The following is a 25,385-nucleotide window of genomic DNA, read 5'->3' as shown; positions in this document are numbered from 1 at the left end:
CACTCCGTAGAACTCAATTTTGGCTTCATTAAGGCTTTCTATTCTATTTGTATTTTCTGTTTCGTTTTTTCTGCTTGTCTTTATTATTTTCCTCCTTTCGCTTACTTTGGGATTATTCTGCTGTCCTTTTTGTAACTTCTGAAACAGTTTCCTTCTCTGTAAAAGGAAGCAGTTGGGCTGACTGTTACCGACCTGGGCTCCTGGACCCTTTAATCAATAGAAATTGATAAGCAACTGGATGAGAAATTCCGGCAAGGCTCTATCGGGACTTGCGCTGTAGCGCCGAGGAGCAAAAATAAGGAACAGGTGCTCCCTGCAGCTTGGGAGCTTGGGGTGGGGGCTGGGGGTGGCTCAAGCTGGTCCCTTAAATGGGGTGAGGGTGGGGGTGATTGGTGGGTTGGGCGAGAGGGGTGACTTAGGTGGTTGGTCCATCCCCTTGGTGGTGCTGGGTGCAGGGTCACAGGTGGTACCCTGCTTTCGCTTCCAGCATCTCAGAAGTGGCATTTGGGTTTTGGCCTTTTTGTATCTTCTTGTTCATGATTTGCCCCAACTGTGCATGAGTGCAGTTATTTTTAGTTCCTTATAGTTAGTTTCTCTGTGTTCCGTTGCTCGAGGAGACATTTGTCCAGGTGCAAGCCCTGCAGTGTCCCAGCCTGTCTCCTAACCCAGGTCTGACATTCAGGGCCTCTGACGCCCAGTGACGTTGGGCAAGGCTCCGTCGCACCTGCCTTCTGTTTCCCTGTGGGACTGGGGAGGTAGGCGGCTCTCTATCCAGATGTCCTGGAAGGAGATTCCGGGCAGCAGGTCTGTCAGGGAGGCTGGGAATGTGGGGACAAGGGCCAGCTCTCCTGGGGGTCTCCTTCCCTAGCACCAGTTCCCACAGTTTTTCCAGAGCTTGCCTTGAGGTTTTAGGGTCATGGGAGCAGGAAGCACGGAGGTGCTTGGGGCCGGCTTGTGGGGTTAGGGCGCCTGGTTCTCCAGGGAAAGAAGCCACCAGACCTGCAGGGGGCTGGGAGGAGGGTGAGGAAGGAATTCTCATCCCTTCCCTCATCCTCTGGCCAGAATGGAATTTTCCTGGTAGGACCAGTTCTGACTCCAAGCTGAAGCATAGGGCTTGATCCCTGGACCCCCATCCCGGGGCCCAGCTGCCTGCTGGGAAGGGGAGGGGTGCAGATAAGGCCGCTAGGCTCTGACTGGGCTGCGCCTCCTCTGGGAGAGCCCCCTGCCCTGCCCTGCGAAGGGTCTCTCCCAAAGCCTGCACTGCTGGATGTAGCCTCTCCAGGCCATGCCTTGCCCTGGGTGGGGCACTCTCCTCAGTGGTTCCTCCCCTGGTACCCTGCATCTGTCCCAGCAGCCGTGTCCTCCTTGGTGGCTCGCTCTGGGGTCAGAGGAGACTGAGTTGGTGGGAGGTGAGTGGAACAAGTGAGAGGACCCTCTGTCGGGCAGCTGCCAGGTTGCCGAGGCAGTGTGGGGCCCTAGAAGGAAAGAGTGTCAGAAGGGCAGGGGCGGGGGGTCAGAGCAGGTGTCATCCAGAGCTCGTCCACCAGCGGTGGGAGAATGGTGGGCCCGTGGGAGCACCCCTGGAGGTTCCTCGATGGCTCTCAGCCCGGGCATCCACCTGCACCCCCTACTCCAAAGCACCGCAGTCTAAATGCTTCCTCAGCACTTGGCTCCGTGTTAATTCCATCCTGGATGTCCACGTGTGGTGATTGATGTGATTCCTGGAAAGCTGTCAGTCAGTCACACCTGTCAAGGTGGGAGAGGAGGGCGGCCCACACCGGGCACCTGCCAGCCCTGCTGTAGGAGAATCAACTTCCGATAGCTGATAGTTGCTGAGGTGGGAAAGGTGTCAGCCTCAGATCAGGGATTAATAGGCCATGGGATTCATCAGGTTATTGTTCTAAATGGCCAACCCAAGTTGGCTTGGACCGAGACGACAGGCAGAGGTGGGCAGCATGGCCTGCAGGCTGACCAGGCCTGGGCTGGCTCCGACCCAGCAGGAACTGCTCTGGACAGCGGCTATCCCGTGTCTGGACAGCTTTCCTCACCGTGAGCTTGTCTGGGAGGGTCTCCACTGGCGGCTGGCTCCTCCTGCTGTGGCTCAGCCCTTGGTGCTGTATCCAGCCCCCAATCCCAGCCTTTTGGAGCCATCCAGCTGCCTGCTCCCAACTCACTTCTTTCCCCAAGATCACGGCGACCATCTGTCCGTCTTGGGTTTTCGAGGAAAGGCCCCTTTTATTATTTCCTCAGTTAAAGTGGTTTTTAAATGCACCTTGTATGTACCAGGAAACACACGGCAGACCATCCGGTTTCTGCCTCGTTCCAGGCCTAGAGGTGTTCTATGAGCCGCTCACCTGCCCTCAGACCTGAGCCTGACCTTGTTGAACTGGCCTCCTCCGAGAGGCCTTCCTTGACTGTTGGCTCTAACAGTCTCTTCCCATCCCCTCTACGGCACCACCACCTGCTGGGTGACGCATTGGTCCATATGTGTATTTTTGATGGTACCACCCTGCATGAAAAGCAGGACTCGGCTGGGGCCAGCCCCTGGCACATGCCAGGCACCGGGTGTTCCTAAGCCTGTAGAATTTTCCTTGTTCAGACTCTGGCACCTTGTTCTGACCCATTGCTCTCAGCCAGAAGCCTGGAAGTCCTGGTCCCCTTGTTGGCAGTCTCCTAAGTCAGTGGCTGATGGGTCTGAGCTCCCCCTGACTGAAGGGTCACTACAAAGGAGAGGTGCTGACCAGAGCTCTCCACCCCTGTGGCAGGTGGACCCAGAGGGCCTGGGACACCAAAGGATGCTTCCCCTCCTACCCAGAGGGCTGGCCCCTCCTCCTATGGCCTCAGGGCGAAGTGCCCCAAGTCCCTGCCCCATGTCCCCAACCGAGAGAGCAGCAGTCCCATTTGGCCCTAGGCCCTCTCCCAGGCCTGGGCTGAACAGGGTCCCCTCTGGGTGCTCTCAAGGGGCCAGTCCTTAGCTTCCTGGGTCAGAGAGTTCCCAGGATGGGGCAGGTCAGAGCTGGGCCCAAGATGCTCCTGGAATTTCCCATTGCCTGGAAGGAGCCTGAGGTCATGTTCCTTTTCACTTGAACAGGATAAGGGGGCCTAGCCTGGATTTCTAGGTGTCCAGAGCTCTGGTCACCAGGAGAGCTGGTTACGCTCTTTGCAGGTGGCCCCAGCGCAACCATCCCGGCCAGCTGCTTCTCCCCCAGGGTGCCTCAGCTTTGCTGGAAGCCTTTCTCCTCACTCCCCTGCCAGAGCCACCACTCTGGGGCAGGCCTGCCATGGATCCTGATCTGCGCATTGCACGTGGGGGAGCGCTGGCCCCGGCACCCTGCATCTCTCCAGCTCACATTCCAGTCTTCTCTCCTGCATTCCACCTCTGCAGGGTCTCAGCAGCGCCCCTGCTCCAAAAGAGACCCTCTGGACCCGGCACGCTGTGGGCTTGGGAACGTTTGCCCATCCCTCTCTGTGACTCTGGGACTTTGCCCAACAATGTCCCCCAGTCCCTCAGTCACCTGAGCCTGTTCCCCCATCTCTTTAGGAAGAGTACATCCCAGGGCTTGTCAAACCACACGCCGGGCTTAGAAGGTCAGGTTTCAGAGCTGATGTCTGGTGAAAATGACCCGAGGCTGATGACCAAATGTGATCAGTGTGACCCTGACCCCCACCCCAAATTCCCTCACTCTGCTGGGGCCACGTTGGCCATCGTGGTGCTTCCTCCCGCCAAAGCTGCCCCGGGCTCCACTGTGACCTGGTCTTAACGGAACAGAAGGTGTGTGTGTTGGTGGGGGTCACTCCCTGGCCCTGCACTCCCGGCCTGACCCAGCGCCCATCCATCAAAGGGCTCCCAGCCCCATCTCTTTAAGACGGGGCTCCCTGACCGTGTCAGGAGCAGTGGGGAGGGGGTGACACCCCTGTGGCCAGAGGAGGCCCAGCCGGTGCCCTCGGCCCCTGAAGTCCTGCCAAGGTTTGATCTGGGGTGGACGTGCCTCTTGGAGGACAAAAGAAACAGAACTGACACGGTTGGCTCAAGTGACATATTTCAATATAGTTTCTAAAACTCTATGAATTGAACAGATAAAATACCTCTGGGCTATTTTGTTACAAAATATTTGCCATTTGGATTAGTCGCTGGGTGCAGCCACCCTGCCTTTCCCTGGAGAGGTTTCTCTCCGAGGGGTGAAGGGGTGAATGCAAGGGGAGGGGCAGCAGCGGCAGGGGGCGGACAGCAAGGATGTATGTACAGCAGGACACAGACAGACAAACCGATGGTTATCAGGGGAGTCTACTGGCACAAAGAGACGTCTGGCAGGCTGTGGGGACACCGGTGGGGTAGGGGGTCAGGGGCCCAGGGCTGATCACGGTGCCCTCGCACACAGGCAGCCAGGCTGGCTCCCGCTCTGGGGGTGGCTGGCCCAAAAGTGCGTGGGAAAGCCAGTTTCACCTGCTACTCCTGGTTCTGGAGGTGGGGCCAAAATGGATAAAAGTGGCAGAGGGACCCTGTCCCCACAGTAAGGCCTAGAGAGTCAACAGAGTGGGGCCACCTTGGGGTAAGTGGTCATGTCCCAGGAGGCCATGTCTGGGGCTGGGTCGGCACTCCACTGCCCCCTCGGCCTGGGGAGGGCAGGAGGCCTGAGAGCCTCTCCAGCTGGGCCTCTGGGAGGGTAGAGGCCCTAACGTGCCACTGCCACGGGCAGGGCAGGAGGCTTGTCCCAGCTCTCTGGGGGAAAGGCTCCGGATGGGGACAGAGGCAGGTCCCAACCTTAGTGTGTTGGCTGTTCAGGGGAGGGAGGTTACAGATGCTGGGAACCCTGGCTTCCTCGACTGCGAGGAAGGCCAGATGCACTCTGACCTCACAGCTCGGGACTGGCTCCCTGTGCTGCTGACCCCAGGTTGGTCTCCTTCCTGGGCCAGGACCCACCCCGTGCTGCCACTGGGGCCAGGGCAGCCACTGCGGTGATGGAGGTGAGCCCCTGCCTGGAGAAGGGCCCCAGCGGCCAGAGCGGCCAGGTCCTCAGAGAGAGGCTCCCCCACTGAGACCTTGCTGGTCTTGATCGGGACGTCTCGGGGTCGGCAGAGGGGGAGGGGGGCTCTTCGTCAGCTAGTGGCACTGTGTGAGCAGGTGACAACGGGTCTTGTTCTCAGTTGCCACCTGCTAAACATACCTAGCCCTAAGGGACTCCTTCTTCCTGGGCCCCACCCTGCTGCCCAGGCATGCAACCTATGGCCGGTCAGCCGCTCTGTTCCAAAATCTGATTGGAGTGACCCTGTTACAGAAAAGACGCAGGACAGGGACCAGGGCAACAAAGCCTAGGGGATTGGGGACAGACAGGCTGGGAAGCCAGGGTGGGAGGAGGTGACAAAGTGGTCACACGATGTGGACACCCGGCTGACAAAGACAGGGCCAGAAATATACTCGCTGGGTGACATCATCATGACGCCTGGTGGTCACACAAATACACATGAAACTAGGTCACCTGGGATCTGAGAACAGGGAGGGACCTGTGCCTCCTAGCTTCCCGGGGGCTGCGGCTGGGGCTGGGGGAGGGTGAAGAGAAGCAACTGCACAGAGACCAGGATTCACTGCCCTCTCTTGGGGTCTGGGACCTGGGCTCCAAGTGCGAGAGGATCTTAATGACAGGCAGCAGTGAGCTGATGGCTCAGGACCCAAGGAGGGGCCAGCTTGGCGTGGGAGAGACAGGCCCTGGAAGGGCCATGAGTGGGACTGGCCCTGGGGTCTCTGAGGCTCCAGGTCCCCATGGGGCTGCACAGAGTTGATGCTGCTGGGCCCTGGGGAGGTTGTTGAGCTCTGCTTGGCTCTCTTTTGCAATTGTGAGGGTGTAGGGACTCTTTCAGCCCCACTGCTGGAGGTGGGCCTGCTGCCTTCTGGGAAGGGGCAGGATTGCAAGGCTTCGGGGCTAGATCGGGACAGCGGCAGGGGAAACGCAAGGGCCACTGAGTACCTGCGTCTCTCGCCTGCTTCTGCATCCACATCCCTTGTGGAGGCCATAGACGTCATTCAGGAGGGGGCCTGCCCCAGTTGGTGGGATGCTACTTCGGCTGGCTGCATTTGCCCCTGGGGCAAATCCCCACCCCTCTCCCTGCTTCTGCTTCTATTCTGGGAGGAGGGGTGTGTGTGTGTGCGTGTGTTTATGCCCTGGGCTCACTTTGCACTGGCAGGGCATTGTTTGGGGCTGGAGAACAAGAAACCCTTTAAAAGGGGCATTTTGTAGATATATAAGCTCAAGATTCCATGGCTCCGTTGAAACGACAGAGAGCTGAGAGGAGTGCCCCGTTCCCTCCTCCCTTTCTCAAGGTTCTCCTGTAGTCTCAGCAGCCCTGGGCAGCCCGAAGAGCAGGAGAAGGCCCGGGAGAAAAGGAGCCTGTGGTCAGGACAGCCAACATCTCTGGGGACAGAGGAGTGGCCTTCTGAGACTGCCGGGCTTAGCAGGGAAGGGGCAGCTGAGAAAACCCCTCCTTACACCTCCCCACTGATTCCCCTCCAGGGATTCAGGGCCAACTCTCCCCGATCCATCGTGGCCCCTGGCGCTGGGGCAGTGGGCCAGAAACCTTTTGTCCAAGGCTCCCGTGCTGGCCACCCAGCCTCCACGTCTGCCCACCGGCCTGAGGCCTGGGGCCTCGCAGACTCAGCCTGGAAGCTGGGGAGACCCTCGGTCCCTGTTCTTCTCTGTCCACGGTCCCAGTGGCCAGAGTGGAGGCAGGGGAGGTGGGGGCCTGGCTGTGCCTGGGTGCGTAGGGCCCTAGGGAATGAGGGGTGTCTGCAGATTTGGAGGCAGGGCTGTCCCACTGAGGAAGGGAAGCTTGGACCAAGCAAACCAGGTGCCAGGGGCTGGGATTCTCTTTCCGAAACGACAGTGACGGGTGACGAGGAACGAAGCGTGCCGGGCATGGGGAGCAGCAGGCGGAGGGGCCCTGGCGCAGCCCTCCTGGGATGGCAGCGTGGCGGGGCAGCATCTACACCAGGCTCCGGGCGCCACTGGAGCAGCGGCGCCGGTGCAGCAGGGAGCCTGGGGGGCAGAACTGGTGAGGGTGGTTGTACGGGGGCGGAGGCGGGGGCAGCGGGGGCTGGTGGATGACCTTGACAGGGGAGCCCGGTCCCCCCAGGGGCGTGGAGCTGCAGGAGTCAGAGGAGGACGAGGCGTAGCAGGAGAGAGCCTGGCTCAGCAGGGGCTCCATGCGGGCCAGGCAGGGCTTGTCCAGGACGATGACCTTGACAATCTGCTGGCACTGCACCAGGGTCCCTGGGGGCGTGGGTGGTGGCAGCGGCAGCGGCGGGGGCTGCTCCCTCAAGGGGCTAGGCTGCAGGTCTGGTGCCGGCGCTCCCCTCTCGGCCCCCAGCCCGAAGTTGTGCTGGGACGTTTGAAGCCTGTTGTGAATTGACACCTAGTTTAGAAACAGCCAGAGAAGCATGAAATGTTACAAGACTAATTCCCAGCTGCTAGGACTGGCCACCCGGGCCTCCCTACCCCCCCTTCCCGGCTCCTGGGCCCACAAGGGGCTTGCAGCCCTCACCTTGGCCCGCTTCCCAATCCTCCACCACCCAGAGGGCACCTGCTGCCAGGCAGAGGCGCTGAGCCTGGCGAGGTGTGGGCAGAGACTGACGTGGTCTGGCCCGGCCTGGGCAGCCTAGCTCCTGCCTGTGGGACGGGCAGTTAGACTGAGGGACTCGGGTTCTGCAGTCTGACCCCATGGACCTGCGGGGTAGCCCTGGGCCTTGGCTGAGCCCCTACCTGCCTCCCCACTGAGAGGCTTTTCCTTGAGCTGGAAAAGCTGGGATAACAGCTGCTGCCTCCTGCCTGCCTCCTAGAGGTGTGCTGGGACCAGAGACTAGACACAGGGGGCTGAGTCTAGAGCCTTGGAGCCTGGGGAGCCCCTCTCCTCCCACCTTACTGTCACTGTGGAATCAGAGAGGTGTGCAGACCCTGGAATGCAGGGACCCCAAGGGGTGGTCTGGACCTGTCCTGCTCTCCCAGACTCCCCGGGGTGGTGCCCACACATTCGAGAGCAGCCAGGGCCACAGTCAGGTCCCCAGCAGTCTTTCCAGCCCCATCTGGGTCCTGGAGAAAGGCCTTTACCCCTTGGGGGGCTTGTGCAGGTAGCCACTCCCTCAGCCCAGGCAGGAATGAGCACCTGCCTAGCTTCCTCTTGCTAACAGGGGAGCTGCAGGACATGGGGGGATTCTGGAAGGGCAGGGGTTTACTTCCCCATCCTTCCAGCTTCTCAGCCTGTAGGTATGACACCCAATTCCCTTCCGACACCTGGGTCCTTTCAGGTTGGCCAAGACCCCTCTCTCTAAGGATGCGTCCTGCTGTCCTTGGCATCACCACCCAGGCCCACTGCTCAGGGTACTGGGGTGGGGGAGAATCGGGGCTGCAGGGGAGGGGACCTTACAGCCAGGCCTGCCCTCAGCTACCTCAGAGGCCTGAACAGCAGATCCTGACCCTGTTTGCTGGCAGAAGGTGCCATTTCGGGGACACCCATGTCCCGGCTCTGGGCCCCGCCCCTGTGGGCCTCAGGCTCTCTGGCCCTTTCTCACCGGCCCCTTGACTGTTCACAAGCCCTCCACCGCCACGCTCTGCAGGCTGGGGTTTACTCTTCACGCTCGACCTCCAACCTCAGCAGCATTTTCTAGGCCTAACCTGCCCTCCAATCAAACGAAGGAGCCCCCGAGCCCTCGGTGCCCTGCCAGGACATGGGCAGGGACAGGGCAAGGCTGGCTCCACCTTCCCCTCTGGGCTCTTTATCCCAACAGCAGGCTTCTGTCTGCTGCTGCTGCTGCTGGAGGGGACCGGCTACTTTCCCCACTGGCCTGAGCTCTGAGTTATTCCCCAGGAAAGCAGCCTGAGCCGGCTCTTTCCTCCAGACATTATAGCAGTCCCGTCCCAGGCAAATGCACAGCCGCGCCCCCCCCCACCCCCACCCCGTCCAGGCCCACTGAGCCCCCAGGTGGCCACAGCCCTGGCCTCAGCCTGCACCTCCTCTTTGCCTCCCCCTTTTCCGATCCCCCCTCCACGGTCTGCACCTGCCCCCACCCTGCCAAGCCTGGACCACCCTCATCTTTCCAGTCAGTGGAAAAGCAGGCAGTGGCAGCCAAACATTCCCTCATTCTGAGCCCACCTCACCTCCCTGCTGATGAAAGAGAGAAAGAGAGAGAGACAGAGAGGAGGAAGAGAAAGGATGGCACATGATAGCGGGTTCCACAGCTCAGAAGCTGGAGAGGTGCCTGCCAGCAGGGCGGCCAGGCAATGACAGAGGGGGCAGAGGACAAGGGAGCTCAGGGTCCAGCTGAGAGGCAGGGCGGCAGGGCTGCCCTCAGGGCAGGAGGGAGCGAGGCTGGCAGGGCCCCGGGGTTAGCTGGCGCTGGCGGCCTTGCAGATAGCCATGTGGCTGGCCCTCTGGGAAGAGGAGGTGGGGAACAGGACCCCAGATCGCTGTCCTCCCTGGGCAGGTGGGGCCAAGGCACGGGCAGGGCCGGAGCGCTGCTAACTGTGTTTATGTGCAAGGCTGAGAATGGGCGGCTGCAGGAAGATGGGGAGAAGGGATGGAATACCCACCCTGGGGGCTTGTCAGCTGCAGGGGCAGGAAGCTCCTCGTGGGAAGGTGCCTCCTCCAGACACAGGTGTGTGGGGGGTGGGGGCCATGGGGAGAGCGAGAAGCTGGGCTCCCCTGGGGTGTCCTGGGGCTTCCCTGAGCCTCGTCAGGCTCCGCCCTCAGAGCCCTAAGTGGGGGCTCTGCCAGCTTGGAGTTGCGGGTGGGGAAAGGAGGCGTTCGTGTGAGCAGGAAGGGCCCTGGGGGGCCTGGCAGAAAGAAGGGAGGGGCTCACTGCAGTTTGAGGGGAGCCAGGGGGAGGCTTGCAGGACAACGGCGTGCCCACTCCCAGGGACACTCGGGAGCCTGGCGGGCCACAAGCTGCCGCTGCTACTTCTCCAGTCCCTTCCCCCAACATGGACAGTGTTCGAGCACCAGCTCCCCTGGGAGAAGCCCTAGGGCAACCCAGGCCCAGGTTGCCCGTTTCCTTCTACACAGCCCGAGGCATGGCCAGCTTTCTAGGGGGACCAGCTGCCCCCACTCTCCAGTCCCCACGTTCCCCAGAGGCATCTGGGAGGGCAGGCTCTGCCCCTGGACTAAGGGGGAGATGCTCAGAGGGGCCAGGTTCTCTCCTACAGAGGACACTGGGCTCTGACCACGAGAGTGTGTGCGGGTGGATTGAGGCAGGGTGCCAAGGGGGGTCAGGACTGCATCTGGACGCGTTAGTCTAGGAGCTGGCCTGGGGGGCTCGGCGGGGACAGCGGGCTGGGGAATGGGGCGGGCAGTGCAGCTTAGGCGCTGGAAGAGTGGCATTACCCAGGCTAGCAGTAACTTTTAATTGTATCTCTTGAAATTGGTAAAATGGTGAGTCGGGCTGGGGAGGCATTGATTAAAACCTGAGAAGAGAAACAACAGAGACAGTGAGAAGAGGGCAGGGGACACAGACTCACTCACCTGGGCGGCCAGGCCTCCACTCACCTCCACCGAGCTCTCCGCCGCCTTCTCCCCCGGCGCCGCTTCCCTTTTGGCTTTGAATGCAAAGAGCACAGGGCTCACTCTCCACCGTCCCATCCCGAAGACACCCTGCCTCCCCTGCCCCACACCCCCGCAAGCATCCCTGCGATTCAGTGTGGTGGGCAGGAGCCCCAACACTTGGGACTGAGACGCAGACTTGGGGGCGTCCGAGCCCAGTTTTGCCACTTAACAGCTGTGTGACTGTGGGAAAGATGCTCCACCTCTCTGGGCCCCCACGGACTAGAAGGTCTCTGACATTTTTCCTTGCTGGGCATTGCTGAGCCTCCTTCACCCACACTAAGAGCGCCCCGGATGGATTGTGCAGGCCGGTTATCAGAAGGCCGTGATTCTTGGTGCTCAGAACAAAAGGGGGCTCCTCTGTGTTTGCCGCACAGGCTCTGGGAGGGAGGGGCCGCCTTCCTCTCCTGTTCCTGCTACTTGGCTGAGCCACAAGGAGGGAGGAGTCAATGAGCCGTGCCCACCGAGGGGCTGATGACGGCTCTGTGACCGCTGCGAGGGCTTTCTGACAGCCTGGCACAGCGCCAGGCCCGACAGACCCCTGGGGACAGCTTGATGACTTTTTCCGGCTCAGTCACTCCTGGCTCTCACCCCCACCCACAGCAGGCATCCCAGGGCCCTTGAGGAGGGGTGGGGGTGGGCTCTGATTTCTCATACCCAGAGGGAGGGCGCCAGCCCCCTTGCTGTGCCCACCCCTCTGCTTTCTGTGGCACAAGAGAAAGCTGTGCCCTCGCTGGGAACAGAGACACCTCCAAGGGGGAGGGAACTGATGGACCCTGGAGATGTGTGTCTGGGCCTGCAGGAGCTGTAGCTTCTGGAAGGGGCCAGTGGGGATGCAGAGGGTGGGGCAATGCGTCTGGGAGTCAATCACAGCTGAGGTTTGACTCCAGGGTTGAAACAGCTGTGAAAACAAGCGGGTGCTGTGACCTTACAGAACTGAAGGGCTGGCTGGACACCAGGGGGAGAGGGTGGAGAATTACAAAGCACGGGGGCAGATCAGACCCATAAACAGAGGAGACACCACAGCGAGGGTCTCCACGCAGCTTGGAAAATGAATCTCATTTCCCAGCTGCTGGGACCAGTCCTGTGATGCTGTCACAGCATCTGGGTGGCGCCTGGGCTATAATGGGGCGGGGGAGCCTGGAGAGTTGGGACCAGCATGGAGCTACTGGAGTGTCTCCGCTCAAGCTGATGTCTTGCTGGGAGCCTGGCTTTCCAGGGCTCAGCGCAAGGCACACAGCAGGCACTCAATAAATGTTCATTAAGTGTAAGGATAAACGACTGAAGTAATTAATTAGTGAACAGCTCTGGATGGTGTGCTGGGGTTTTGTTGGGGTGGGATTGCCTTCTCAGGTCGCCTCTCGTAATACTTTTCATTTGGGGCAGGTGGGGGGTGGAGGTCGCTCTCTCTGTCTCCCTGCCAGTGGGGAGGGGGACGGGCTGGAGGTGGAAAGGAGGCAGCGGAGGAGGAGGCAGGACTAGAGATGTGGCCGAAGGTGATACAATCTGAAGCCAGCTTGATTTGTCTGGAGTGAAAAATTCAACCTGAAGAAACCATATGAGAAACTGGGTTTGAGGGTTCACCTCGGTTTTGGGGTGGGCTGACTTGGGCCTGGGGTTCAAGAGTGTTTGTGGCTTATCAGGGGAAGGTCTTGATGGGGCAGAGCAAGATTTCCAGCCCCTTCTGGCCACCTTCTTACCTTGCTCCCAGCCGTCATCTTTCTCACGCGGTTTCCCTTCATCATCCCTCCAGCCCCCAAGAACCGCCGTCTTCAGAGAGAAGGGGTGTGGGTGCAGAGGTGGCCGGGGGCGGGCACTGGCCGGGAGGTCGGGGCCTTGGCCTGACTCCCCCAGGGTGGCCAGTGACGTCTCACACACCCCTGGGCCTCAGTGCAGTTTGTGAGTGGACATGTTTGTCTCCCACCTCCTCCACAGGCCCACTGCTGCGGCCCAGGGGATGAGGCCGGCGAATGGCGTCTCCCCACCCCAGTCCCCCAGGCGCCCACGGCCAGGGGTGCTGAGTGGCCTTCTTGGAGCAGGAGGCCTGGGGTCTGGCACTCACCTGTGGGCGATCCTTGCTTCGACTGTGGGTCCACCTGGGCTCCACTGGCCTTGAAGGACAGTGTCTTTGCTCCCTGCTGCTTCTCCAGCTCCCCTGGGAGACGAGAGGCTCGTGAGCAGAGAGCAATCCTAAAAGCCAGTACGGTGGAGGCGGGGTGGAGGATGAGGGGCGAGCAGGAGTAGGGGCTCCAGAAGACAGGGGCCCGCTTCATGGCAGGTTCAAGGCCAGCTGGAGCCTCCATGGGTATATGGGGAGGGCAGCCCCTGCCAGAGAGGCCGGGGAAGAGACTGGCTCCGTCTGCGTCCCGGCTCTGATGCTGCCAGGCTGTGTGGCTTCAGGCAACTTACTTGACCTCTCTGTGCCTTGCTTGAGAGGACCGCAGTGCCCACTTCAGAGCATCATTAAGAGGATCACAGGAGGACATATACCAAGGCCGGGCTTGCGGCAGGTGCTCAGTAAATATTTACTCTGACAAGATCTAAGGGTCATGTGGCACCACAGCCTCAGCACCACTGATGCAGCTCAGCCTGCCCATCCCCATCAACCCCGGATGAGCTCCCCCAGGAGGAGGCCCCAGGCACCCGAGGCCCCAGCAAGAGTCTGTCTGGCTGCTTAGTTTTAATTCCTCTCAACTGTAAAGCTCTTCCTCCCGTCGTCTCTGGGCGGAGCTGGAGAACGGCCAGTTACCCTCCTCGGAGATCTGACAGCCATTATTAAATCACCCTCAGCTTCTCCTTTTCAAGAGACATCGCTCAAGTTGCCTTTATTAAAGCTCTTCTCTTGGGTCCCCTTCTCTGCCTCTCTGGTCACCTACAATCCGGGGACACCAGCCTGCAAACCCCCCACTAGAACCATCTGTGCCGACTGTCTGAGTCACGCCGTCATCAATACTTAGTATTTTTACTGAAGGGGGAGCTGTTCCGCTGCCCCCAGAGGGGCCACCTTGGCTTTGGAGAAGTTAGCGTGGTGATGATATGCAATGGGTCCGAGGGACCTGTGTGCAAATCTTGTTTTGTTGCTGCCTGAATTCGAACTTCCTTAAGTTCCTTATTTGTAGGTGAAGACGATACTGGGCCCCTCATGGGAAGATGTGGCAGCAATCTCAACAGGTTCGGCATCCAGCCCAGTGCCAGGCGCGTGGCAAGCGCTCAACACAGGGGACTCAGTGCCGTTTTTCCCTACTTCTCTATTTCCTTTCCTCCCCACCAGCCCTCCCTCTCTCCTCAGCTTTCTTCCTTTTCTCTCCACCTGAAGAAGAGGAGCAGGGATGAGCCAGCCCACCCCCCTGCCCTCTGGACACAGGAGAGGACATTCACCCCTGATGCTCAGATGCCAGCGACAGCCACCCCTTCCTATTTGGAGGGACAGGCTGGTCAGGAAAAGGGGCCTCCACCAGCCACGCTGGTGCCTGCCCGTGGCACTGTGCTCCGAGGCTCTGTGGGCTCGTCTGGGACATTCTGATGATGAGAGATGTCCTTGAGAATGTCCACGGGCAGCAGCCGAGGTGGCATTCCAAAGAGTCTGTTCCAGCCCTGAACTCAAGTAGCCAACGGAGAGCAGAAAGGAATTTACTCCCAGGCAGTTACTGAGTTAGGTACACAGTCTGGTCTGCTGGCTTTTTGTTTTAGCCTGATTTCCTTGTTTTCTTAGGACATTATAAACAGAAGCTATCCTCTCACTTTCCGAGTGGAAAGGACATGACCCTCAGAATCAGATTTAAATGCTAGTGTCAGGGCCTCTGCTTCTACCACGTACCTTAGACACATCCCTTAATGGATCTGAGTCTCATCTGTGAATTGGGCACCAACACCCACCTTGCAGCCTCCCTGTGCACGGTGGGTGCTCCAAGGATACTGATGAAATGGCACCGCCCTGGTGTCTGGCCCCCTGCTCAAAGACCTGCACCGTCTTTCCTCCTGCCTAATGGATTTATACTGATTTAGGAATACTTTTCAACTAAGTGGCCATATAAGGCAGGCCTGGAGTCTATTTTTATTTCCTGTTTTAGTTTCTGAATCTATTCTTGTTTAATTTTCCCTTAAAGACTCTCTGAAGCCACTGTGATGCTTCAATAGGGAAGCTAGCAGGTGGGAGGAGACCACAGGGCATCACTGCTCTTTTCTTGAACAGAGAAGCAACCAGTAAACCACCTGAGTAGATGGAGAGGCCCACAGATTGTCTAAAATGCTTGACCTGGAGCAATCGAGAATCTGGGTGCTGGAGTTCCCTCCGTGGCTCAGCGGAAACAAATCTGACTAGCATCCACGAGGACACAGGTCCGATCCCTGGCCTCACTCGTGGGTTAAGGATGTGGTGTTGCCGTGAGCTGTGGTGTAGGTTGCAGATGCGGCTTGGGTCCCGCATTGCCATGGCTGTGGTGTAGGCCAGCAGTTGTAGCTCCATTTGGACCCCTAGCCTGGGAATCTCCATATGCCATGGGTGCGGCCTTAAAAAGACCAGGAAAAAAAAAAAAAAAAGAATCTGGGTGCTCCTCAGAGGAACAGAAAGACAACTTTAAGATGAGGGGCAGTCAGCAAGTCAGCCTAGCGTTCCTGCCGTGGTGCAGTTGGGTTCAACATCCAACTGCAGCCGCTCAGGTTGACGTGGAGGCTCAGGTTTACTCCCTGGCCCGGTGCAACGGGTTAAAGGATTGGGCATTCCCACAGCTGTGGCTCAGATTCAGTGCCTGGCCCGGGAACTTCCATATACCAGGATACAGCCATTTAAGAATATTTTTTAAAAAAGAGTTCCCGTCGTGGCGCAGTGGTTAACGAATCCGACTAGGAACCATGAGGTTGTGGGTTTGGTCCCTGCCCTTGCTCAGTGGGTTAACGATCCGGCGTTGCCGTGAGCTGTGGTGTAGGTTGCAGACGCGGCTGGATCCCGCGTTGCTGTGGCTCTGGTAGGCCGGTGGCTACAGCTCCGATTAACCCCTAGCCTGGGAACCTCCATATGCCGCGGGAGCGGCCCAAGAAATAGCAAAAAAAAAAAAAAAAAAAAAAAAAAGAAAGCCAGCCTGGACTCTTTAAGAAGACGATGTTATGAAAAACTAAGGGGGGGGGGGGTTACCATTTCTGGTTAAAAGACATGAAGGACATCAAACAACCAGGTTGATGGACTGGATCGAGGACGAGGCCATGCAGGGGGGCTGTGGGAAGAGGCGCGCCAGGCCCAGTCCCCCTCAATTTGCATGCCTGTCTTTAGGGCCAGCCGGCTTGCGGGTCCTGGTCAAACCCAGCAGAGTGCTCGGTTCTGAGGGGCCCGCATGTAGCCCCACGGCCCGGCTACCTGTGCACACATGTGTGCATGCTCTCGTGTGCCTCGGCTTAATCACCAACCATCCATCAGCCGTGGCGGTGCAGTGGGGCTGGGGGTGGGGAGGGCCGGAGGGGCCTTGCTCAGCTGCACTCGCTCCAAGTGGGGGGCAGGGAGTGTCTGTCTCCAAGGGACCCTGCTTCTGCTGACCAGTCTGGGGGGGACCACATCCTTACACTCGATCCGGATCTGCTCCAGTTCCGTCACCTCCGCGATGGACTCCTTCAGGTCCTCCACGAACTTCTGCATTTCATCCAAGCCCAGCGCGCAGAAATGCAGCACCTGCTTCTTCTCAGAGCCCGAGAGCGGGGTCACCAGTGTGATGCCATGAGAGTAATCTGGAAACCAGACCCCAGGCCCCCAGGGGCTGTGAGCAGCCACAGGGGAGGCAGGGCCCGCTTCAGGGCCGCCCCTCCCCCTCCCTCCTCCACCACATCCCAGGCCTGAGACTTACACTCGTTCTCAAAGAGGTGGAACTGCATGCCCAGCAGGCCCACGGCCTTGCAGAAGGTATACGTGGAGGCGCTCTTCTTCTTGGGGCAGAGTTTGAGGATCTGTCCAAGAGAGGGAGACGGGGTGCCCTGAGAGGTATGCGCTCATGTAAACATGCCTTACACACCTGGACGAGTGAACAGCCAGAGGCTCGTGTGAACCCAAGTAAACACACAGGAAGACATGCACACTTGTGCTGACTTACATGCTGAGGGTACCTTTGCGCGCTGCGCGCGCGCGCGCACGCGCACACACACACAAACACACACACGTGCCACCCCCCCCACACATGCAAACTCACAATATCAAAACACAGTTTTTGCTGCACAAAACCCTCCAGTGGCCATTCCCACTGCACTTGGAGGCCAGTCCACATCTCTTGCCCTGGTCTGTTAGGCCCACCTGATCTGGCCCCTGCCCTGCTGGCTTTATGTTCAGGCCATAGCTGTAGCTTCTACAGGGCAGGCTCGGTCCCACCACAGGGCCTTTGCATCTGCTGTTCCGTTCACAACTCTCCTTGCATAGCTGGGTTACTCTTATTACTTAGATCTTTTTTTTTTTTAATTTCCATCAAGAATAATTTATTGTATTCTTTTCACTTTATTCTTGAGTCCACACCCATTGCAAATTATCTTGTCTCTTTTATTTTATTTTATTTTTATTTTCCCACTGTACAGCAAGGGGGTCAGGTTATCCTTACATGTATACATTACAATTACATTTTTTTCCCCACCCTTTCTTCTGTTGCAACATGAGCATCTAGACAAAGTTCTCAATGCTATTCAGCAGGATCTCCTTGTAAATCTATTCTAAGTTGTGTCTGATAAGCTCAAGCTCCCGATCCCTCCCACTCCCTCCCCCTCCCATCAGGCAGCCACAAATCTCTTCTCCAAGTCCATGATTTTCTTTTCTGAGGAGATGTTCATTTGTGCTGGATATTCGATTCCAGTTATAAGTGATATCATATGGTATTTGTCTTTCTGGCTCATTTCACTCAGCATGAGATTCTCTAGTTCCATCCATGTTGCTGCAAATGGCATTATGTCATCCTTTTTTATGGCTGAGTAGTATTCCATTGTGTATATATACCACCTCTTCCAAATCCAATCATCTGTCGATGGACATTTGGGTTGTTTCCATGTCCTGGCTATTGTGAATAGTGCTGCAATGAACATGCGGGTGCATGTGTCTCTTTTAAGTAGTTTTGTCCGGATAGATGCCCAAGAGTGGGATTGCGGGGTCATATGGAAGTTCTATGTATAGATTTCTAAGGTATGTCCAAACTGTTCTCCATAGTGGCTGTACCAGTTTACATTCCCACCAACAGTGCAGGAGGGTTCCCTTTTCTCCACAGCCCCTCCAGCACTTGTTATTTGTGGATTTATTAATGATGGCCATTCTGACTGGTGTGAGGTGGTATCTCATGGTAGTTTTGATTTGCATTTCTCTTATAATCAGCGATGTTGAGCATTTTTTCATGTGTTTGTTGGCCATCTGTCTATCTTCTTTGGAGAAATGTCTATTCAGATCTTTTGCCCATTTTTCCATTGATTGATTGGTTTTTTTGCTGTTGGGTTGTATAAGTTGCTTATATATTCTAGAGATTAAGCCCTTGTCAGTTGCATCATTTGAAACTATTTTCTCCCATTCTGTAAGTTGTCTTTTTGTTTCTTTTTGGTTTCCTTTGCTGTGCAAAAGCTTTTCAGTTTGATGAGGTCCCATGGGTTTATTTTTGCTCTAATTTCTACTGCTTTGGGAGACTGACCTGAGAAAATATTCATAATGTTGATGTCAGAGAATGTTTTGCCTATGTTTTCTTCTAGGAGTTTGATGGTGTCCTGTCGTATATTTAAGTCTTTCAGCCATTTTAAGTTTATTTTTGTGCATGGTGTGAGGGTGTGTTCTAGTTTCATTGCTTTGCATGCAGCTGTCCAGGTTTCCCAGCAATGCTTGCTGAATAGACTTTCTTTTTCCCATTTTATGTTCTTGCCTCCCTTGTCAAAGATTAATTGACCATAGGTGTCAGGGTTTATTTCCGGATTCTCTATTCTGTTCCATTGGTCTGTCTGTCTGTTTTGGTACCAATACCACACTGTTTTGATGACTGTGGCTTTGTAGTATTTCTTGAAGTCTGGGAGAGTGATGCCTCTTGCTTGGTTTTTGTTTCTCAGGATTGCTTTGGTGATTCTGGGTCTTTTGTTGTTCCATATAAATGTTTGGATTGTTTGTTCTAGTTCTGTGAAAATGTCATGGGTAATTTGATAGGGATTGCATTGAATCTGTAGATTGCTTTGGGTAGTATGGCCATTTTTACAATATTGATTTTCCCAATCCAGGAACATGGAATATCTTTCCATTTCTTTACATCTTCTTTGATTTCTTTGATTAAAATTTTATAGTTCTCGGCATATAGGTCCTTTACCTCCTTGGTCAGGTGTATTCCAAGGTATTTGATTTTGTGAGGTACAATTTTAAAAGGTATCGTATTACTTAGATCTTAAATGCTGCCTGCTTAGAGACTCCTTCCCTGATCATCCTATCTAACAAAAACAAAATAAAGGGGGAAAAAAATCCACCTTAACTCCAGGTACCCTATTCTGCCACCCTGCCTTGTCTTCATGGTACCTTCCCCAGTTTGATAGTATTTCACTTGTTTTCTTTTTTTTTTTTTTTTTTGTCTTTTGTCTTTTTTGTTGTTGTTGTTGTTGTTGTTGTTGCTATCTCTTGGGCCGCTCCCTCGGCATATGGAGGTTCCCAGGCCAAGGGTTGAATCGGAGCTGTAGCCACCGGCCTACGCCAGAGCCACAGCAATGCGGGATCCGAGCCGCGTCTGCAACCTACACCACAGCTCACGGCAATGCCGGATCGTTAACCCACTGAGCAAGGCCAGGGACTGAACCCGCAACCTCATGGTTCCTAGTCGGATTCGTTAACCACTGCGCCATGACAGGAACTCCTTCACTTGTTTTCTTAATTTTTTTTTTTTGTCTTTTTTTTTTTAAGGCTGCACCCATGGCATATGGAGGTTCCCAGGCCAGGGGTCGAATTGGAGATGTAGTTGTCAGCCTACACCACAGCCACAGCAATGCCAGATCTGAGCCGCATCTGCAACCTACGTCACGGCTAATGGCAATGTTGGATCCCTAACCCACTGAGCAAGGCCAGGGATTGAACCTGTGTACTCATGGATGCTAGTCAGATTTGTTTCCGCTGAGCCACGAAGGGAACTCCTGTTTTCTTAATTATTTCCTATCTCCCTTCCCTACTGAGAAGAGAGCTCGGGTAGCAGTTGCTCCATATACAGATGAGCTGGGCTTGGGGGCCCAGGAGAGGAGGGGGGAGCACTGTCCTCAAGGGGCTGGTGCTGGTGGAGGAAGACCCTCGGGTGTAAATCAATCAGAGGATCAATCAATACGCAGGAGAAGCGAAAAAGCAAAGTGAAGAAATGGATAAATAGGGTAACTGCAGAAACTGGTGCATGTTTTGAAGTGACGTCTAGTGAGACTGGACAGTGAGTGGGTGGGCCTCCTGTGGGGTGAGCGGGAAGGGTGTTGGAACTAAATGAGGGGAGGGAAGGGGTCGTGCAGTCTGGGGAGATTTTCCAGAGCAGATCGAGGCCTGAGAGGGATGGAGCCTGGGCAGGAGGCAGGGGCCAAGCAGCAGAGAGGAGGTGTGGAGGCGGGTGAGGTGGGTGTGCGGGCAGGGCTGACTCCGCTGCCCCACGGGGGCAGGCGGACCTCAGGCGGGGGTCGTTCGATTTGGGACAGGTTTAGAGGGAGTGCCAGTACGCCTCATGGGTGGGGAGGATGGGGGGTGTGAGGGAAAGACAGGCGTCCCCTTCACGGCTGCTTCCCAGAACTTGGGACAATGCCTGGTACAGAGCCGACACTCACACACACGTGTTGAATGGATACCTGGGTTCAAAGAGCAGAGGACCAGCACCTACAGACGTGTGCACACATGCGCACATACACGCACTCGCACACACACCAGCATTGCCCTAGGCCCGGGGACAGCACCTGCCCTTTCAGACCCACTGTACCTCCCGAGCCTCGGCTTCATCTGCCAGGGCTCCTCACCCCCGCCCCCTGCGATGTAGGGGATCAGCCACGAGGTGCCCACTCTGGGCCCCGCCTCTCCCGGGTCCCCGCTCACCACCAGCAGGTCATTGAAGAGGAACACCTCCCTCTGATGCGCGGCCTGCTTCTGCAGCTTGTTCACGTCCGTCACCTCGAAGAGCCGGCTGCAGCAGACCAGGCGGCGGTGGGGCACCGACAGCACCTGGGCCGGGGGGCACAGCGCTCAAGGGGGGCTGCAGAGGCCACGCCCCCAGCACCTGCTTCCAGGAGAGTAGATGCAGGCCCCGGGGGACCCTAACCCTTCCCTTTCCTCCTGGGGCTCCTTCCTCTTCATCGTGCTCCTTGGGGAGCAGGGCTGGGTGAGAGGGATTCACGGTGCTAGAGGAAGTGAGGTGATAAGAGGTGGGGAGAGGAAACTGGGAAGAGCCTTCGGATTGTTCAAATCTGGTCACTGTGCACCCCTTTCCCTCTGAGGCCTTCTTGAGGGCACCCCCACATCCCAGGCTGCACCTTTCTCTGTTGCACACCCAAACACAAGTGTGCAAGAGGGAAGGGTCACGGGGATACCTGGCATCTGCTCCAGTGTGTGAAATAGCCCAGGGGCGTCCACAAACCCAACAGAGGTGATGACCTCAACACTCAAGGCTCTGGCCAGAAAAGACCACCCCACGCTGCTGGGTGGAGGGGTCCAGCGCAGAGCCTCGGATAAGGTCCCCAAACTGCCCCCCTAGGCCAGCAATTTGGGGAGGAGGAACTGGAGCTGTTAGGGTTGGTTAGGGAGATGGAGACTAGAACCTTATGTTTATGGAATAAAGAGCCTCTGCTGACGATTACAGAGGATGCTCCCTTAAGAATCCTCACAAGCTCGGAACAAACTGCAAGCCACGACACGGGCCCCAAGCCAGGGGCACCCCACGGTCTGAGATCCCACGGGCCAGAGCTGGCTTCACCCCTTTCCTGCCTTCTACTCCATAGAAGGGACCGTCCAGGATCCATCCCACCCAAACCTCCTATCGGGCTTTCCAGATGCTCCCACCCTTGAGCACTGGGCAGTCTTTCCCCGCGTCTCACTTTAGTCTCTCCCACCGCAGCGGCTGGTGCTGAGGGCAAGGAGCGGATGAAGCAGGAGGAAGGAGGAGCCGGGCCCTGCACACTCAGGAACCATGTGAGTGGATAAGGGGAAAGCCGGGAGGAGAAGGCGTGGAGGTGGCAGGAAGAAGGAAAGGGAAGGAGATGGAGCTGGAGCCTCAGAGGGAAGTGACCCCTCGCCTCCCCTCCCCCACCCCCGCCCCTGGGGTGAGCGCCACTTACTGTCTTCATGCCCACGATGGACTTCTCCACCTTGGTGACATACGTGACATGGTCCTCGTTGGACTTGAGCTCCTTCTGCTGGATCCTTTCATAGATGCCGACTACCAGCTCCCTGGGGATGTCGGCGCCGTCATCCACACCTGCGGATGGACATGGACGTGGAGAGGGAAGGGGGTGTCAGGGGCCTGAGCCAGAGAAGGGAAGCCCTTCTTGACTGCTGTTCCCGAAGGGTGGCCCGGCTTTTGCCTCGTCCCTGTTCCAAACCTTCAATGGCTGGCTCCCCGCAGCCTCTAAATTAGGGGCCAGCTCCCTGGCCGGGCACCAGAGCTGCTAAGACACACACCCTCAGCCCTGCCTCCTGCTGCTCAGAGCCTCTGCCCCATCTCCCAACGCTCATGGTCCTGCCTTTGCGCCTGAAGTCCTCTTCTCTTAACAACTCCCAGCCCGACTCTGCCCCGCGGGCATCATCGCCCTGTCCTGTCTTGTTCTCAGGCCCTCCCTCCCCTCCAGAAGGGAGTTTGGGGCTCCTGCTGAGTGGGAGCACTGGGGGGGAGAGACATTAAGTGAAGGAGGGCAGAGCAGCCCCTGTGGGGATGCAGCAAAGAGGCCACCACCCCTCTCCCACTTCAGAACCCATCAGACTCTGGTAACAAAACATCCCAGCACGAGACATACCACCCTGAAAACAACTTCCCCAGGAGGCAGAAACAGAGGCCATAAAAACATGTCTTCTTTCTACTTTCTCTAAATCTTTCTTTAATGATTATACATGTTTTTCTTAAGAGGGAAAAATTAAAAATAAAACATCTTGGGATATTCCCTTCGTGGCTCAGAGGAAATGAATCTGACTAGCATCCATGAGGATGCAGATTCAATCCCTGGCCTCACTCAGTGGGTTAAGGGTCCGGCGTTGCTGTGGCTGTGGTGTAGGCCGGCAGATGCAGCTCTCATTCAACCCCTAGCCTGGGACCTCCATATGCCATGGGTGCAGCCCTAAAAAGACCAAAAAAATAATTAAAATAAAAACATCTTGGGCAAGTGCTCTCCAAGGAGTTTCCTTAGGTGCTGAGAGGACATTACATATTGTGTGAGCAGCTCCCTGTATTGACCCCGTTTCCTCCACCTCTGAGCTTGGTTCTGAAAGTCAGGAAGAGCACTATGCGGTTCCGGGGGCCTGGAAGAAGCCAGGCTGGGGGCAAGAAGAAGCAGACTAGGGACTGAGCACAAGGGCCCCAGGTGGAATGCAGGTGGCTCACCTTTGTTCCTTCTGGATGCCCTGGAAAAGGGTTTTTTTTTTTTTTTTCTTTCTTTTTTTAAAGCAGACATAGGGGAAGAGGCAGTGTCACCAGGGGACCCGAAAGTGGGTGAATCCATGTATGGATCAGCAAACTTGAGAAAGTGGAAATGGAAGCCGGCAGAGAGGCTAAAAGGCTCAGAATCACCAGCAGGGTTTGGAGTTGGTGGAGGTGGGCTCGAGACAGCAAAGGTGGTTGAAAATCAGTTTAAAAAGCAGGTAGGGGAGTTCCTGTCCTGGCACAGGGAAATGAATCTGACTAGTAACCACGAAGATGTGGGTTTGATCCCTGGCCTTGCTCAGTGGGTTAAGGATCCAGCATTGCTGTGGCTGTGGTATAAGTCACAGATGTGGCTCAGATCCTGCGTTGCTGTGACATAGGCCAGCAGCTGTAGCTCCAATTTTACCCCTAGCCTGGAACCTCCATATGCATCTGGTGTGGCCCTAAAAAAGCAACAACAACCACCACAAAAAAGCCGGTGGACATCCCTGTCCCTTCCTCCACTACTCCCATCTTCTGATGGCGGGTCATCCTTTGGAAAGACCCCGGGCCCAGCCAGGGGTGGGAGTCTGTGCTGAAAACTGGGGGGTGGAGTTGATGCCTCCTGTTAGGAGACCCCCTCCCTCGGCCCCATTTCCCACAAAGATCTCAGACTGTTGGTGGCCAGACTCCTACCCTCTGATTGGAGAGGTCTCTTCAGAGGGAAGCACAGGAGAAAAGATCTAAAGAGACTGCACTCAGGTCTCCCAGTGAAACAGCTCAAGTAAATTCCTTCCATGAGACGGTCCACCGGCAACCCCCCCACACCCAGAGTCTTCATCAGCCTCGGAGTGGCTCACTCTTAAATATGAATGGACCACCAAGTTTCATCATCTAGGTATGGAGAGTCTCTCACACAAAAGAGGAAGAGTATGAGAAAAAGTGAAAAAGGAATGTAGAAGAAACAGGGAAGCAGGAAGAACCTGAAACAGACAAGCTAAAAGAGAGCATTCCTATCTTCAGAGATATACGAGAAGATATTGCACCTACAAAACAGCAACGAAATGCTGTAAAAGAGGAACATTTGGAGAGCAAAAGAGTTCTTGAGAATGAAAAGTGTGACAGCAGAAACGAAAAATTTAGTAGGAGACTTGAAAGATAAAACTGAGTGGCATCTTCAAGAAAGTCAAACGAGAAGTTCCACGGTGGCCTAGCAGTTAAGGATCTGGTTGTGTCACTGTTGTGGCTCAAGTTATTGCAGTGGTGCAGGTCGGATCCCTGGCTGGGGAACTTCTGCATGCCGAAGGCGTGGACCAAAAAAAAAAGACGACGACGACGACGACAATGATGGCAGATAGAAAGTGATAAACCTGATCAGAGGCTCAAAATAGGAGGTCTAACAGCCGAATAATCGGAGATCTGGCAAGAGTACAGAGAAAATGGAGAGGGAAAATGATCAAAGACACTATTTAAGCAAAGTTCCTACAATTGGAGGCATGTGTTTCTGGACTCAAAGGAAGAACATAGTACCCAGCACAATGGATGAAAAAAGAACGATAACAAGGCACATCGCGATGAAAATTCAGAATCCATAGGACACACAGAAGAACGTCAAAATGTTCAGAGAGAGCACAAAGATATAGGAGCAGAAGGTCAGGAGTTGTAACAGCAGGAGCACTGACAGATGACGGACCACAGAGCAACACCTTCAAGATTCTAGTTCAGAGTTTCCAGCCTGGAACCTGCTCTCAGCCAGGAGTGAAGACAGAAAAAGACACATCCCGATATGCAAGCTCTTAAAACGTGTGTCTCCAGGGTACATTTTCTCCAGAAGTAAACTAAACCCGAGGAAGCAATGAAGTCCAGGAAACTGGAATCCAACACACATCCATTCAGAGAGGCCTCTCCTGGTAAATGCCATCAAGTTATCCCAAGGCCACCGATATCAACGCACCCAAGACCTAACTGGCTCTTCTCTCCCAAATCGTGGAGGAGGAAGGGCTGGTACCATCCAGCCACCAGCTGTGGTACCAGGACAAAGGCGGATGTTCCACAGAGGGCAAAGGGCACCGCCCGGGGGCCCTGGATCTTGGAAACTGCAATCCACACCCCCCACCCCCCCCCGCCCCATGCCTGGCCTGCAGGCAGCTTCTCCAGTCTGCAGTGCCTGACCAGGCCCAGAGAGCAGTGTCCAGCGCCCTGGACCCCCGGGGCAGGGGGGCAGTCCATGGTTGGGGATGAGACTCCCAGGAAGAGGCCGAGCGGCGGCCC

The 25,385-nt window shown here is 56.3% G+C and overlaps 1 protein-coding gene across 1 annotated transcript in view; it reads right to left on the bottom strand.

Annotated features, from left to right (window-relative positions):
• Positions 4,029 to 25,385, bottom strand: part of IQSEC3 (IQ motif and Sec7 domain 3) — a 94,650-nt gene continuing 73,293 nt past the window's right edge. Inside the window, 7 exon segments of the mRNA XM_005664089.3 lie at positions 4,029 to 7,404; positions 10,528 to 10,577; positions 12,644 to 12,736; positions 16,135 to 16,296; positions 16,413 to 16,512; positions 20,606 to 20,731; positions 21,841 to 21,980. Coding sequence (XP_005664146.2) covers positions 6,976 to 7,404; positions 10,528 to 10,577; positions 12,644 to 12,736; positions 16,135 to 16,296; positions 16,413 to 16,512; positions 20,606 to 20,731; positions 21,841 to 21,980 — 1,100 coding nt within the window. The 3' untranslated portion in view covers positions 4,029 to 6,975.

The sequence above is a fragment of the Sus scrofa genome, chromosome 5 (genome assembly GCF_000003025.6).
Source record: "Sus scrofa isolate TJ Tabasco breed Duroc chromosome 5, Sscrofa11.1, whole genome shotgun sequence".
Taxonomy (NCBI): Eukaryota; Metazoa; Chordata; class Mammalia; order Artiodactyla; family Suidae; genus Sus; species Sus scrofa.
This window is presented reverse-complemented; position numbering and strand designations above follow the sequence as displayed.